A 17,731-nucleotide genomic window follows, 5' to 3' on the forward strand; every position below is an offset into this window, starting at 1 on the left:
CAGCTGGAGAGGGAGGGGAGTAAGAGAGGGTAATGGGGGATATACATGATCAAATAAAATATGCACATGTATGAAATTGTTAAAAAATAAAGCAAATAAAAATTAAGTTTAAAATAACTTCTTGTGGTCTCAGACAGAGAATTAGATGAGGCTTTATTGCTGTGATCAGAAAAAAGAAAATACTCAAAAGACCAAATGGATTTTTTTTTTCTTTGTTGTTTCAAGGCAAGGTGTGTGCCACCTTGTACAACCTCTAACCAAGGTTGACATGGAACTCACTATGGAGTCTCAGGGTGGCCTTGAACTCACAGGGATCCTCCTACCTCTGCCTCCCAAGTGCTGGGATTAAAGGAGTGTGTCACTGAGAGGGAGATAGGTAGTATCAGGGAGAGGCAGTTAGGAAGATTCACAGGAGAAATGTGGATCGTAATTCCCGTCAACCAAGTAGAGATGAAACGGCAGCTGCTCAACATCACACATTCACCTTGCTGTCTGCAACAGTTGCCACAGAGCTGGAATTACTCAGGTGCATGTGGCATTCTGGCATGGCCCTTCTGGACAGTGCACCCAATGTGCGCCGACTTCTGGATTCAGCTCTGACCGAAGATTCAAAGTCTGGCTGCTTGGCTGGGCGTGGTGGTGCACGCCTTTAATTCCAGCACTTGGGAGGCAGAGGTAGGTGGATCACCGTAAGTTCGAAGCCAACCTCAGACTACATAGTGAGTTCCAGGTCAGTCTGGACTAGAGTAAGACCTTACCTCGAAAAACAAAAACAACAACAAAAAGTCTGGATGCTCATGAGGCTTTGGGTGGGCTTTTTCTACTTTTCAGGCTCCTGGGCTGCTCATCTCCCAGCACTAGAAGTTTTCACAACCAGTAAGGTTTTGTCCTTCCCGCCCTGGCAGCTTGGCTGATGCTAGGATGGGTAAGGATGGTGTGTTGCCTTATTTTTTAAAGTCTCTCTTTTATATTTTCAGGTGTTTCCCCCCCTACACCCATGGACTATCACATGGGCCCTTAAGACAATGTGGATATAACCCTACTCCTCAACATTTGGCTTCTGGACTTTATGTAATTCACTAAAATAATCCTTCTTAGTCTTCTTTTACTTCAATTATTTGGTAAAGCAGACATAAGCTGGAGCTTAGGTTTGGGTTTGTGCTTGAACTCCCAAAATAAAGTCCCTTCTCACCACCATGCCTGGCTTCCAAAATGGATTTCTGGATTGAAGTAATCAGCAAAACTGATCAGTCAAGATGGACTTGAAGGAGTTAGTTGCAAAGGCTATTTAAACTGGATTGCAAGTAGAAGAGACTTAACTTCAGTGTTGTTCAAAAGAAAGTGGAAGTCTGAGCATTAAAGAAACTATGCCAGAAGTGAAATTTTTTATTGACTTATTATTGTAAATTTTCAGCATACAAAGTAATGAAGGATATTTACAATTCTTACATAATATACATTTTAGAATAACTATAATGTACTTTCCTCCATTCACAATGACAAACTACAGGAAAACTACATTCATGAATTAGACACAAATCCTCTACATATGAATAAAAACCAAGTGGAGTATTGGTTATACATTCTTTAAAATACACCTTTTCGTAGGTAAAAGAAATATTACAAGTAATAAGTCTTCATGACTGGAATGATCCAGAAATATCACAAACCACAGGTAAACATATATAGAAAAATTAGCTCATTGTTTTGAAAAGTTAACCTTTAGCTTTTGTGTAAAATAAATGATGCCAACAATTTTTATAATGTAGCACACTTTCCCTGTTTAACATTAATACACAAAACAGGGATGGAGAAAATCTTGGAAGAAGATAGTAAAAGGACCAATGCAGACAAAATTCTATCTGATCAAATCTTGCTTTGTTCCACATGATGCCATTTAGCTTATGTAAACAGAAAGATATTAATAAAACCATTTATAGCTAGGTGTCAGGATTCAGTCAAACTGAATCTGAGCCCCTTCTAGTTATTTTTCATTTGAAAGTATCAAGGAATTGATACATGGTAAATTTAAATTAACTCTGTAATGTTTTGCTTTCAAGTGGATGTTTTCAAAGACCAATCTTCAAGCCTCGCATCAAGGCTCTCTGGAAGATCTGGAGGCTCTGCTCAAACACAAGGAAAGCTGCTACTTTACAGTGATTTCAAATCATCCCATGATACAAGTAAAGTGCCTTTCACTCATTATCAGACCTTGGGTATGTGTCAGCTCTCCCTACAATTGGCAAACCAAGTGACCACCTCTGTAAAACAAGAGGAGCAAGCCAGGATCAAGGAGCAGGTAAATTCATAGATTAAGATCTCACAAATACGACATTGAGAAATCAGGTGAGAAAAACTGTCAAGAGTACATTGCAAGTGAAACATATACAAAGTGATGATTTTACATATTTTTACTTTGTCTCATTCACTCATTTTCTTCATGAGGAGCCCTAAATCTAAAAAGAGTAACAAGTATAGTCATTCTGGACATATAATTCTATAAAAGTATATCATTTTGCCAATCCCAAATCCTTGGTCCAAAGTGCAATCACATACAAGAGTTCATTTGAGAAGATGAGTGATCTGGGAATGCCCAACTGTTCCATATGAATAGCAAATTTCGTCTTAAAAACACAATTTGCCTTATAGTCATACATACCATGCATGAATTGCTAACATTATCCTAAATCCTCCTAACTATAAAGGTCTAATTTGTTTCCAAAATGTACTTGTGAAGGACTAAAGCACAAGCTGCAACCCAAATATAAATATTTGGGAAAGTAAACATCAAAATTCATTAAATTACACTCAAGACGAGTATAACCTAGGTACAATGCAGTAAAATAAGTCCCTGGGAAATTGTGAATTTCCAAAGAGTGTGCTACAAATAATTTTTGAAACCTTAAAAAAATCTTAAACAGGTGTTGCAATGAAGCATTGCAAATAACCACTCAGTTACCTCAGTAAAATTTCAAAATGAAACTATTTTTTAACTCTTTGCAGTTAATACTGCTATTCTCATTTTGATATTAATTAGAAGTTTTGTGTTAATGAGCCAATGAAAGTCATCTACTGAACTGCTTATAAAGAGCCAAAAACTAGTGTCTGTAGATCAGTGGTGGAGAGAAAACAGAACAACCCCATGGACTAAGCCCTGGAGTATGTTTATAATTTCTCATAATGCACTGAATACTTCACAATGTAATGAAACAATATAAAAGATATCAGTTAACACAGCAAACTTCACCCAAGAACCAGCCTACCTCAGAACTATTAATTTAAGAACTTGCTGTGTACTCAATTTCTGCAAAATTTGTCCAGATGGAATCTTAGCACAATGGAGAAATTAAGTGTCAGAAATTTACTCTTGAATTGCCAGCCCCCATGCAATATTAAAGATACAACTTTTTCTAAAGCTGTTCTGAACCATAATAATCTTTAGGGTATTTCAGATATACCTCCAACCATTAAGTATAAGTAAGTAGATGCTAAATGACTGCCACATTACAACTTATGACCCAGGCCGCAGAAGGTGAGCATCCTGAGGCATGGCCCTTGCCATCAGAGACCCCAGAGATGATGACCTCAAGCATCAGTGGCCAATCCACAGGGAAGCTGGCCCTCGCACCTTTGGATAAAAGGTCAGGAGCTTTTAGGAGTAGAGTCTACAAGTAAAGCAAGAATGGGCACTGCATATAAGTGAGGCTTTCTCTTCTTACTCTTCCTTTCTTGAACCTATTCTTCTTTGAGCTTTCAGAACAAGAAATTTTAAAAGTATACTCTAATAAAATGTTACAACTTAGACTTATGCCTTTAACAAAATACCTATAAAGCCAGATGATCTATGACTCTGGGGTGAAATAGGAAGGATTTAATGTTCTTTTTTTGGTGAATGATAATATAATGCTTTGGAAGTTAGCATTTCCTCAGAAATAATTCATAAATATATTTTATCCTTATCTGATGTGGTAACTATTAGTACATAAACATTACATGATTGCAGCTTAACCAAATTATGGAGGTTTATCTGAGATGTGAATTTATTTAAATATAATTCCTGCTTAGTTATGATCTGATATTTAATCAAAGACAGACTCTACTTACTGTGGAGAAAGTGTTAGAAAATTAAATATCTAATTAATTATAATTTCTCTTTTATAAGTTTTATAACCTTTGCTGAGTATCAGGTTTCACTTACATATGCTTTCTTTTGTGAAAAAAAGGATTAACCTTAATTGCTAACAATACTGGAAAGGAACAAGAAGGCAAATTAATTATTCTCTTGACATGTCAATCAAAGGTGGAATCAAATCCATTTTTATAGCATATAAATGGTAAAGTATATTCATAATTTTGGGACACAAGGGTCTCTGACTTATTTTACCAAAATATAAGGCTATATACAGATTATACCTTAAATGCATGTATATTTAGTGTATAGTACACAGGATAGATGTAAAAAAATAAGAAATTTACTGTCGTATACTTTAATATAAACAAGAAAAATAAGTTTTATCCCCTACAGCGGTTTTCTTTCACCAGGAGTAATAGCAAAAAGAATGTATTTTTAAAAGGACAAATTTCAAATATTAAAATAAACTCTTCTTTTTAAAGTGATGTTTTGATGAAAGCATAATTTTGTAACAATCAAATAACATTTGAAACTTGGTTTTGTTAAATTGATGGGTCTGTGGAAGCTTTAGGAAATCAACCCAATGATGAAGTCTGAACCGGGTTCTTTTGGCGGTTAAGAAATAAGAATTAATAGCTTCTGTGAATGCAAAGATGAACTAAATCTAAAGACTTTAGTATGGTCTATCTGGGTAACTTATTATATGTTTAATTGTTAAAGTACTGGCTAATTACCTAATTGTACGTGTCACTTAAGGAATGTACTGACATTTCTGAGAAAATGAAAGAAAGTAGCTTTGCTAGACCTAATAATTAAATCAAATATTGTGTGTGCCACAGGTGGGCTACCAAAAATCATATACACACCTAGTTCTGAACAAAAACCAAGCTAAGAATGTCATATCCCTGAATCAGGCAGGATAACTGGTTTCCACTTAATGCAGACACATGTGAATGAATGAGTGACCCTAGGCATGATGCATGTGGGGGGGGAGGGGCAATGCTGCCCATTTACTTGCCAAGAGAGGCAGGATTTTTCTAACCATTTAGTATCTTGTCACTTAGAAATATCCTAGACGACTGGGTATGGTGGACCAAAGCTATAATCCCAGCACTCAGGAGAAGCTGAGGCAGGTGGATCTCCATTAGTTCAAAGGCAGCCTTTGAACAGAACAAGTTCAGGACATCCCAAGCTACAGAGTGAGACCCTGTCTCGAGAAAAAAAAAGAAAGAAAAGAAAAGGGAAACCTTAGATATATATTCGTCTGTTATCTACAGCAAAAAAGCCCACTAAACAGATTTTTTCCTTCTTAAATAAAAAAGATCCTAAGGTAGATTAGATTATTCCCTCTCCCAACTATGAAAGGCCTATATTTTCATTTATAAAAACAATCAATAAATGGGTACCTTTTTCTTCCAAACAATTCAATGACTACCAAAATTAATTATAATTAAAGTAGTAGAAAGTTGTGAGTTTTGGGCCACACAAATTAAGAGTTCACCATATTTTAAAATTTCCCCTCTCTTAAAAAAATTCAGAATTTCTGTGAATCTTGCTGAAAACGATTCAGTTTCTCTGGATTATTAGATGCCATTTGTGAAAAATCACGGAAGATGTCCTGGTAAGTTTCATCACCTGCATGAAAGCAAGATAAAGACACTTTTAAGATGTTATACAGTTAGAGTGTTATTAAAAGAACATTCATGTTATGACTAATACTAATGATTCATTACGTTAACATTTTGTTCAGATGATTTGTGAAAGGGAAATGCCAACTAAACATAAATGCCAAAAAAAGTACATAATAAAAGAAAAAAAAAAAAACTATACCTGAACAAAGCACCTCAGATGCAGCCAGAGGAAAGTGCAAAGTTAGAAAAGAGCAAAGATGCAAGTGTTTTAAAGCAATATAAAGAAATATGTTTATTAAGACATGAAAAATAGGCCATTCTAAACAAAGTAACAAGACATTCTTTAAACAAATATTTCCTTTGATAAAGGCTAAAAGAAATGATCAGAACCAAATGCTGTTTCTAATGGATGCAAGTTATTAACAAGACAAATTGATAATCAGGTGGGGGAAAACGTACTATTATGTTATCTTTTAATGAGAAGAAATTTAAATTATAATAGCACATAAAAAGCAATTATCTATTACACCTTAAGGTTTAGAACTAATACACCTAAAACACTACTTACTAAGTTTTAAAGTCCAGAAAATAACTATAAAATCATAGCTTCACACTGTTGGTCTTTGTTTACTGTAGGTCTTAAAAAATAATAATGCTATGACAAAATGAGGATAAATGCCAAAGACATCTGTTAAATTACAGAAATAAACATATATGTACTTACATAAATATTCTTGTACATAGAAAGATAAAGACATTATACACATATACCAATCAATCCCTCAAATGAAGGAAATCTTATTTTCAAGGCAAATCATTCATCATGAATGCTTTCTGCTAAACGTTACTTTTATGCTAACACTGGCATAATTCTGATCTCACTTGAGCATAAAATAGTGTTTTATATGACTGTTACATGATTTTCTACTTGTTTCCCATAAGATACCTTGTGTCCATCTTATAACAAACTTATTATTACAGTTAACAGGGTAGTTAAGTTTTGTCAGTCTTTAAAAGGGATATTGTTGAGGCAAGAGATGTCATAACAAAAGCTAAAAAAATTACGAAAATGTTGAGATGGGGATAGAAATCTAGTAAGAAGTCCTAAAGATATAACGCAAGAATTTTAATAAAAAGACTTCAATACTTTCAATATTTAGTTTTCTTTAAATATTTCAGTCTCTGTAAAAAGCAATCTAATAAAATCCCTATATAGTTTTTAGTTAACCCTGGAAACTTAATCATGGCATGAAGTAATCAGTTAAATCAATCTACTTTAAAAGGGAAAAAACTAGTGAGAAGAGAATATTGACAGGCTGGCTAAGAGTTACATCTGACTCACACATTTTGATGGAAGCAAAACTAAGGCTGATAAACTGGGAGAATTGGCAAGAAGGTCCAATTATATTCATTATTTCTTAAAAGTTTACTTCCACATTAAAAGATAAACCATAATCTATTCCTATGTCTAGCCATTCTAAAAGATCTAAAATAAACTGAAAAGAAAGAAACATTAAATAGCAATTAACAAACCATACAAAATATTTTAAATTTTTCTCATTTTAGATGTTGAATTAAAATATGTAAAATATTTGTTGTAAACATTATAAATATTTTAAAATACTATTTAGTCTAGAATTTACTTTTCAAGAAAGTGTAAAGTGCAGATTATAATACAAAAATACCACGCTGATTTTACCATTCAACACCAGAAGTAACTTAAAGGCACACGTTAGGAAGAGACAGGAAGGGGATGTGGCAGACGCTAGTGCCGAGTCATCACAGATAGCACCAGATGAGCAAGTCAAGTGTCACCACAGTCTGATGGCAATATACGGCTTCGACAATGAGCAATGCAATTTTTTTCTAACAAGCTGTGAGTTTCCTTACAGATTTTCTAGTTTTTGTTTCTACATTACCTTGTACCCATTACACAAGTACATTTTTAGTAAAACTATTGTACAATGCAAAGCTAACTGGAAGAACTTTCATTCACTAAGTTAAATGCTTCCTGGAAGTCAGTGCTGTAAAAATCATTGGTTTCACTGACTGAAGAGTTAATACAATACAAAAGGAAGTTTCCACCTTCACACACATAAAACTTAACATTCACTTTTAAAAGAAAGCAATTAAAGCACTGTTAATGTACTACCTTCTGTAGACCTCAAAAAGTGTTGTCAAAAGCAAGTAAGAACAATAATGACTAAGATATTAATACAGCTAACACAAATTGAATTTCAATGTGATTGTTAAAATTTTAACTAGAATTTTAATCATTTGGAATTTTTCCCAAGGCAACTATAATTAGTCTGCATTGGAACTAATAAACCCCAGAATATGTTGGCCCTGAAGTCATCCTAGCAGAACACCAAACTGGTTACTACAAATGACAAAACAGCTAAGCATATTCTTTAAATTATTTGTTCACACGTTTTCCCTTTCAGAAAGTAAGCTTTTCTGCGTGCCTGAATAGTTCTGAGTTTCTAATATGTAGGTTTCTGGGTTTCTACTGACAGTTTAAAATATTTTTAATTTTTGGTACTCAAAGTATCAAATACAACAGCAGTTGGGATGATTCAATAGTTCATTGACTTGCTCTTGAAATAAACTCCCTCAAAGGGAAGAGACCCACCCATGGGTGATACCAAGCATCACTCTGCCTCTTCTTCATTGGTAACAGTTGATAATCAGTTCCACAGCTGAGTTGATGAGTGGTTCCCAGCCTTTGCCAGCCATCAAGGGGAGTCACAGAGCCAGAAGCTGAGAGGCACTAAACTCATTTCTACCCATAGAGAATAGGGTGTGTTATTTCCCTCATCCAATCAGACCTCCTTAACAGTTTTGAAGGCTATTAAAGAGGAACACATCTTTTCTTCAGAAAATATATGCTCTTAGTATTGCCTTACAAAAAAATGAGGAGTCCCAGATCCATAGGATTGTAGGTAGAAGTTTAGAAATAGGGTTTCCTAGAAATAAGTTTTTGATTGCCAAGCATTAGAGTTAAGTCTTTTAAATAGTAGACCTCATTGTTATCAAAAGATTAAAATTTCCTGCACCTCTAAATTACCCAGAGTTCTGATGTTCTCTTTCTACTGCTGTGGTGCCAATAAGCAGCCAACCAGTCTTTCAGAGAAAAATGAAAAAATTGTAGTGAGAAGCAGAGAAAAACAAGGAGCTGCGGCCAGAACCAAGCTCACCGGCTCCCCAAAGACTCACAGAGGAAAAGAACAGCGATGGCTGTGCCTTATCCCCACACTGCTGCAGAAGCACGCTTTACATGTGAGGCCCTGGAGCTGAGTGAACAGTCTAGCTATGCTTAAGATGACCCTCAAAGAGATACAATTTTAAAATTTTATCCTGGAACTATTATCAAAATCCTAATATTTTTTAACCTTTATATTGAAATTTGAGAATGGTAGAAAAGCTTGTTTTAAAATGAGGTCTTTTTGGGCTGGAGAGATGGCTTAGCGGTTAAGCGCTTGCCTGTGAAGCCTAAGAACCCCGGTTCGAGGCTCAATTCCCCAGGACCCACGTTAGCCAGATGCACAAGGGGGCGCACGCATCTGGAGTTCGTTTGCAGAGGCTGGAAGCCCTGGCGTGCCCATTCCCTCTCTCTCTCTCTCTCTCTCTCTCTCTCTCTCTGTCACTCTCAATAAATAAAAATGAACAAAAAATTTTTTAAAATGAGGTCTTTTTTCAAATTTTCATGAAAATTTTCTTTTCCTTCTTTCCTTTTTTCCTTCCTTCCTTTCTTTTTTTTTTTTTTAAGGTAGGGTCTCACTGTAGCCCAGGCTGACCTGCAATTCACTATGTATTCTCAGGGCCTCCCAAGTACTGGCATTAAAGGCATGCGCCACATGGTGGCACACGCCTTTCTTAAGTGGAAGTTCATATGTTAGTGTATAAAGTTACACATACACAATAGTCAAAAACACCTCTGAACGTTCCTAGACAATGGCAGAAGGAATCCAAGCAACTCGGGTGGAACTAGAAGTAGAAAAAACATGAAGGTTCTGTCCTTCCAAGTCCCCAACTCCATAGCAAACACTGACTGATTAAGCAGCAAGTTGATTTCATTAGCCAATACCTTAAGGAATATGGAACTGACTGAACATTTAACATTTCAGGAAAATAAAATTATGGTTTAACATAAAATCTTGAAGCTCACAGCTATCTCACAAATGTCAGGTCATATTCTTTGATAAATTTTTATTTTAAAGTGCTTAAACACAAAGGCCTCAAAAAAGGCCAAGTAATACTATCACTTAAATATATCTGTTACAAAATTATAACTTATTTAAAATCTAACATCCAACTTTGAAACAAATGGGTGAAACACAGAATTAACCCTAGAGCTTCACTCCTACATCTTGGATGTCATGGGACAGCAGTACGCATACATCCATAGGGTTAGAGTGAGGCTCCCTGGAGTAGAGATGCCTGGCTGAAGTGCCTCTAGTCTCTAAGCCCTTACTTATTCCCCATCAAATTAGGCCAAAAATAAATAGTAAACACAATCCTCTGAGAAAAACATGTCCCCACACTGATATGAGTTGTGCATTATTGCAGTCAAAGCAAACGGCTAACAGGAAAAAGGGATGATATTACTAGGCTACTTTTAAAATTTTATAAATATTCATGTTTTAAAAAAACGAATGTATTCATTGCAAAGTAAACACTTTTAAATATTTTACTCATGAATTCCTGAAATTTAATAATATGTATATGAATTTAAAACAGATCATAATTCATATACTCAAATTTCTGAAACTAGAGATCAATAATTATTCTCTTCCTTGTGAAAAATGTCTAATCAGTATGTGTTCATCAAAGAGAAGAAATGTGGTCAACAGCATTTCTTCCTGTTCTTGACAACTTGATTCACAAGTAAAAATCACTCAAACTGAAAATTTGGGATCACAAATTGAGATTTTTCTAGTAGGTCTACTTTGCTATCAGGTTCACAAAACATTGTTCAAAATACATGTACTTACTTATCCAACAGATATTGTTCCACTGTTTGGGGCAAAGCTACTGATAAAATGAGACCTTTTTCTTTACCTTTTAAAACTAACTCTACTCCCATTATATAGAATCTTCTAAACTTACTAGTAAATTTTTACTTTAAAATTAAATCTTCAACTCACTTTTAGATTTTAATAAAAAAACTCATCAATAAGCTTTTTCTTGGTATTTTCCATACTAACTTTTTATATGCCAAACACATAGTGACTTGTTTGTTTTATCCCTGAACACAATTTATAGAAATTCCCTGAATAACAAAAAGAAAATAATTTTGTTATACTCACTGGACAGCTAAAAAGAATTCCAAAGGGAAAACTTACTATTTAGCTGCTGCAAGTATATGAAGAATACTTCATCATTCCAGTTACTGTACTGGAATGTATATGGAAGACATCTGTACAGCAGATAAGGAAGTCAGCAGCCAGAGTTAAATATAAGAAGTAAATGTGGACATTATGTAATAGAAATAGTTACAAGTTTTTAAAGGCCTGGGATGAACCACCCAAGAATTCAGTAATGAAAGTACATTGCAAACAATTCACAATTTACCAGTAGTTTATAAAAATTCAAGCATCACAATAGTTAGCTATAGAACTACGAATCTTCCAATTGTAAACTGATAAATTCCTGAATGCATTTCTTATACTGCATTTCAGTATGGTTATTAGTGGAATATTGACCTGGCTGTCCGTAAAGTCCTTCTGATTCCCGCATTTCTTCATTCATTCTCGCTAAACGTAACCTAAAATTAAATAAAAAGATCTTTCAGGAGAAACACAGTGTAAGTGCTCAGAAACAAACACATTAGACAAGCAAATCGTACACATGTACTAATGTGATATTTCCCCTTTTTTTTTTTGTCTATTTTTTATTTATTTATTTGAGAGCGACAGACACAGAGAGAAAGACAGATAGAGGGAGAGAGAGAGAATGGGCACGCCAGGGCTTCCAGCCTCTGCAAACAAACTCCAGACGCGTGCGCCCCCTTGTGCATCTGGCTAACGTGGGACCTGGGGAACCGAGCCTCGAACCGGGGTCCTTAGGCTTCACAGGCAAGCGCTTAACCGCTAAGCCATCTCTCCAGCCCGATATTTCCCCTTTACCAGCGTTTGTCAAGTAACACAAACTGACTTGCAGCTTACCAAGCCAGCACTGATATACAAAAATAACCCATCACACCTTCATATAATTCTCCTGAAAAAGGCAGGGAAGATCATACATACATACATACATACATACATACATACATACATACATACATACATATATCTACATATATATCTACTACCATGATTATAAACAATATATTCCCTCCCTCCGCCCCACTTTCCCCTTTGAAACGCCACTCTCCATCATATCCCCTCCCCCTCTCAATAAGTCTCTTTTATTTTGATGTCATCATCTTTTCCTCTTATTATGATGGTCTTGTGTAGGTAGTGTCAGGCACTGTGAGGTCATGGATACCCAGGCCATTTTGTGTCTGGAGAAACACATTGTAAGGAGGCCTACCCTTTCTTCGGCTCTTACATTCTTTCTGCCACCTCTTCCACAATGGACCCTGAGCCTTGGAAGGTGTGATAGAGATATTGCAGTGCTGAGCACTCTCGTCTGTAGGAAAGACTTCTAATGACTGTACTTCGGCTCTGATTAAGCAGGTTCCCTGCAATACCTCCCACAACTTGCTTTCTACAGTTTCGGGGAGTCCCTAGCTTGTACCGCAACTGTCCAATTTTAAATGCCAACTGCTAGAATTATTGCTTCCATACCACATCATACATTCACTCTAATGGGAGGTAGTTCCCAACATACAAATAACATTCCAAAAATAGGAGTATGTTTGCTATGCAGACATTGTAATATATGACTATGGGTTAGCCAGATTCTCCCAACATCATCATCATAGCTATATATTCTTTTTGAGGAAGACAGTGGGAGACATCGCACTGAACTAATAAAAAAATATTATTTCATCTTCTTTTTTAAAAAACTAACTTTAATAACACTTGAGTGGGCAAATATTCTCTTTGTCCTGCTTGCCTTTCCTTCTGCAGCTTTCCCAACAACCATCTCTGACAGGACCACTCTGCCAACTATGGCATCTAAAACTGACTTTGCCTCGCCTTGTCTATGAATTAACAAGGATGTGAATTAACAAAAGCTTCCCTAAGGCTTCTTTTGCTATGTGGATTTTGGGAAAAGATGCTTACATACAAAAATTCTTAAGCAAAAGTAAAGTTCTCACACAAAACAAAATTAAATAACTAGACAATTGTGGGAACACATTTTTTTTTTTGAAGAGGAGACATTCTACATAGGAATTGCCTAGGAAGCTGCATCCAGAATTAGTTTTGTCTATACTATTCCAGGTTTTTTGAAAATAGCTGTTTTTCTTCTGTTCCCCCCAAAAAATAATGGTTTAAAAGTCTGGCTTTTTCTGCAACAGAATCTACAACAACAGCCCTCAGCAGGGAAGTAAGCTTTGCAATTTTGTTTTGGTTTGTATTTGACAAAGGTTGGAAGGGCTAGTACACAGTAAGTTAAGAATTCTCATTAGAAGCTCAGAGGCTCCACATGATCTCCAGTACTGTGAATGGGCCTGTTTCTACTCAGATGAGAGGCAATCATCAATTGTTGGTTTCATGTACCCCAGAACCAAATGACTAAAAGATTTAATATAAAACATGCTTCCACGATCTCCACGACAATGAAGTACAGGTGGCAATAATCACATTCCCACATTCTAAGTGTAAGACACTAGTTTTATCTAATTTGTAAATCAACTTAAAACATCAAAGCTCTTTTTGGTGAGGGTTTTTATTTTTGAGGCAGGGTCTCATTCTAGTCCAGATTGACCTAGGATTCACTCTCTAGCCCAAGCTAGCCTTGAACTCACAGTGATCATTCTATCTCAGCATCCCAAGTGTTGGAATTAAGGGTATGAGCCACCACATCCAGCTAAAACCTCAAAATTCTTTTTTTTTTTTTTTTTTTTTTTTTTGGTTTTTCGAGGTAGGGTCTCGCTCTAGCTCAGGCTGACTTGAAATTCACTATGTAGTCTCAGGGTGGCCTCGAACTCACGGCAATCCTTGTACCTCTCCCTCCAGAGTGCTGGGATTAAAGGCGTGTGCCACCATGCCCAGCTTAAAACTTCAAAACTCTTTAAAGGATCATTTTAAAATTTAACTCAAGCATTCAAAAACAGCTATTTATTTTAAAAATAGTCAAGTGTTCATATCGGTAATATTTTTTTAAGGTGAACACAGGGCTGGAGAGATAGATTAGTGGTAAAGGAGTTTGCCTATGAAGCCTAAAGATCTAGGTTCAATTTCCCAGTACCCATGTAAGCCAGATGTACAAGGTAGTACATGTGTCTGGAGTTCATTTGTTGTAGCTGGAGGCCCCGGCACACCCATTTTTCTCTCTATCTGCCTCTTTCTCTCTAAATAAATAAAACTGCACTGATAGTGTGATGAAATAAAGCTATGCAAAAAAAAAAAAAAAAAAAGTGGCCAGGCGTTGTGGCGCACACCTTTAATCCCAGCACTCGGGAGGCAGAGGTAAGAGGATCGCTGTGAGTTCGAGGCCACCCTGAGACTACATAGTGAATTCCAGGTCAGCCTGGACTAGAGCGAGACCCTACCTCAAAAAGCCAAAAAAAAAAAAAAAAAAAAAAAAAAGTGAATGCAAATTCCCATCATTGCTCAAAAGCAAGTTCACAAGCCCTTGGACCAGCACCACTTGACCTTCCTGCTTAATAGTACTGTAATCCTGGAGGCAATTGCTCTCTACCAATCCAAACCCCGGCCTAGTACTACAGTGAGAGGAAAAGAATCCATCTTAGGGAAATCACTGGTTTTGTTTCTACTGGTCAGGCAACCTGATAAAAGTGGCTGAGAGCAGGGTTTTGGAGTCAGAAATCTTGGTTTTAAGTGGTAGCTCCAACAACAACTTCTCAATTTGTCTGAGGCTGTTTCCTTATCTATGAGATGAGTGTAGTAAATACCTTCCTCATAAGGTTGTCCTGAGAACCCTGTCATGCCCTGCATTTTATACTTCTTCATATACTTAGCATGTGATGGAGTAATTACCAACAACCAAGCTCATGGGTCACCAAAGCATGAAGCTCTATGTTAGTATTCTGTACAAGTAACACATTATATGGGAAATTGTAAGAAGAAATACTTACAAGGTCACTATATCAGCATTGGCTGCTTCCACAGCGATGCTCAAAGGGTCTTTCCCTTCTTCATCTGTGGCATGTTGATTGGCACCTCGCTTTAGGAATAAACATACCTGCCTGTTGAAGGAAACAGCAGTTTTGAGATATTGCCAGTAAGAAATATGTATGTATGTATGTATGTATATGTGTATGTATATGTATGTATGTATATATATGCATATGTATATATATATGGTATAAAGATGGCTCACCAATTAAGAGTGCTTGCTGCTTAGGCATGAGAGTCTAGGAAACCCAAACGGCCCAGGTTTGACTTCCTAGAGCCCACATACAAAGCAAGGTGTGGTCACGCCTATTTATAACCCCAGTCTGTATGAGTACTGAGACTGGAGAATGAGCAGGGCTTGCTGACTAAAAAATGGCAGCCCCAGGTTGAGGGGGATCCCATCTGAGGCAAGTAAGAGAATGAGCAAGACAGAAGAACACCCAAAGTTCTACTCGGACCTCCACATCCACACACATAGCACATGCCTCTGGACACACGTACATACATACATATACCACACATCACATGCCATAGCACATACTCCACATACATGCATGCACATATAAAAAAACAAAGTAATATTCACCTTAAAATTAAAAAGGTCTATCTAATTTAAAGAAATAACATTGTATTACAAAATTCTTGATACATTCTACATATTCATTTCTTTTATTTTTTTGAGACAAGGTTCAATATAACCAAGGTTGGCCTTGAACTCACAATGTAGCAAAGGATGGCCTTGAACTTCTGATCCTCCTGCCTCTTCCTCCTGAGAGTTAAGATTACAGGTACAGCCAGGGGTGTCGGGCATGGTGGTGCACATCTTTAATCCCACCACTTGGAAGGCAGAGGTAGGAGGAGTGCTGTGAGTTCAAGACCACCCTAAGACTACCAAGTGAATTCCAGGTCATCCAGGGCTAGAGAGACCCTCCCTCAAAAAAAAAACAAAACAAAAAAAGGATCACAGGTATGTGCTATCATACCCAGTTTTACATTCTACAAATATTTAATCATAAAAACTAACTAAGATCAATAAATGTCTAAAGTTCATATATTTATGCTAGTATATTATATAATCTGATAAGACATAACATAAATAGGCCATAAACATTATAGTCCTTGCTCTCAACCAACATCATCAAGTTATACACAGATACTGACAAACATCAACAAAGAGAACACACAAGGCTATAATTTGGGAATGAAGGAAGCCAAGGCACTGAAAACACCAAAAAATCATGATGCAACAGCAAAGAGTAAGAACTGAACTTCCTGCCAAACTCCACAAATACTCATAACTTGAAGATACTGAAAAAAAAATTAAAGTATATGAAAAATAAAAGTACATGAGAGGGAGCTGAGAGATGGCTCAGTGGTCTGGGTTCAGTTACCTAGAAGCAAACAGTGGTGCAAGCATCTGGTGTTCATTTGCAGCAGCAAGAGACACTAGCATACCATGCATGTCTATAAATACACACACACACATTTTTTAAAGATGAATAGTAACAATGGTTATAAATCCTAGAGGATTCATAGTCATTGCAACTTTAAAAAGTACAATGTATGAAAGAAAGGATTATGACAGCATAAGAGAAAAATACAAAGATGGGTCAAAGGCTACCGTTTATTTGTTTATTTAGAGAAAGAGCAGTAGAGAGAGAGAATGGGTATACCAGGGCTTCCATTTGCTGCAAATAAACTCCAGATGCATGAGCCACCTTGTGCATCCGGCTTACATGGGTCCTGGGGAATTGAACATCAGTCCTTAGGCTTCACAGGACAGCATTTTAAGTATTAAGTCATCTCTCCAGCCCAAAGACTACCTTATTTTTTTTTTCTTCCCTTGGTTTTTCAAAATAGGGTTTTGCCCTAGCCCAGGGTGACCTGGGATTCACTATGTAGTCTCAGGGTGGCCTTGAACTCATGGCAATCCTCCTACCTCTCCTCCAGAGTGCTGTGACTAAAGGTGTGCACCACCATGCCCAGCCCCAAAGACTACCATTTTAAAGTATAGAAACATTTTATGATTAAGTCATTGAGCTGCTGAATCTCTGTGATAAAAGAAAACAAGGGCTGGAGCAATGGCTTAGCAGTTAAGGCATTTGCCTGCAAAGCCAAAGGACCTAGGTTCGATTCCCCAGCACCCACATAGGCCAGATGCACAAGGGGGCACATGCGTCTGGAGTTTGTTTGCAGTGGCTGGAGGCCCTAACATGCCCATCTCTCTTAAAGAAATAAATAAAAATAAAGTTAAAAAAAAAAAGAAAACAAGGCACAGCTAAATAAAAATGACATTAAAACATTTTTTAAGTTTCTTACTTATCCAAGAAATAATAATTAGGAACCCTGAGGTATCTTACTTAGAAGCTTTTCACTTATGACAAACTTTTAGTATAAAGCCAATATTTTTGATTCATTTATACTTACTGTTCTGTGAGTCTTAACATTGCTCCAAAAGTCACCTGGTCTATTGTCCAAACTAAGAATTTACTTTGTAACTATACTAGCTACCCTAAAGAAAATCTAAAAATTCTAGAGTTATAAAATTATATCAAAACAGGTGTGGGTATGCACTCAGTACATTGTGTTTGTGTACACACACACACACACACACACACACACACACACACAGCCATGCACAAACACAGAATTAGGTTGGAAAAAGACAGCCCACCTAGTGCTGGAAAGCGCTACATGAGCTACTGGGGGAAAGTGGC

The 17,731-nt window shown here is 36.5% G+C and overlaps 1 protein-coding gene across 4 annotated transcripts in view; it reads right to left on the bottom strand.

Annotated features, from left to right (window-relative positions):
• Positions 1–1,371: 1,371 nt before the first annotated feature.
• Positions 1,372–17,731, bottom strand: part of Acap2 (ArfGAP with coiled-coil, ankyrin repeat and PH domains 2) — a 159,698-nt gene continuing 143,338 nt past the window's right edge. For all 4 annotated transcript variants that reach the window (XM_045148851.1, XM_045148854.1, XM_045148852.1 and 1 more), the window contains 3 exons: positions 14,975–15,085; positions 11,469–11,530; positions 1,372–5,767 (listed from right to left, as the gene is read on the bottom strand). In XM_045148851.1, the coding sequence (XP_045004786.1) occupies positions 5,667–5,767; positions 11,469–11,530; positions 14,975–15,085 (274 nt within the window). In that variant the 3' untranslated portion in view covers positions 1,372–5,666. The remainder of the gene's footprint in view (positions 5,768–11,468; positions 11,531–14,974; positions 15,086–17,731) is intronic.

Source organism: Jaculus jaculus, chromosome 5, assembly GCF_020740685.1.
Source record: "Jaculus jaculus isolate mJacJac1 chromosome 5, mJacJac1.mat.Y.cur, whole genome shotgun sequence".
In the NCBI taxonomy this organism is placed as follows: Eukaryota; Metazoa; Chordata; class Mammalia; order Rodentia; family Dipodidae; genus Jaculus; species Jaculus jaculus.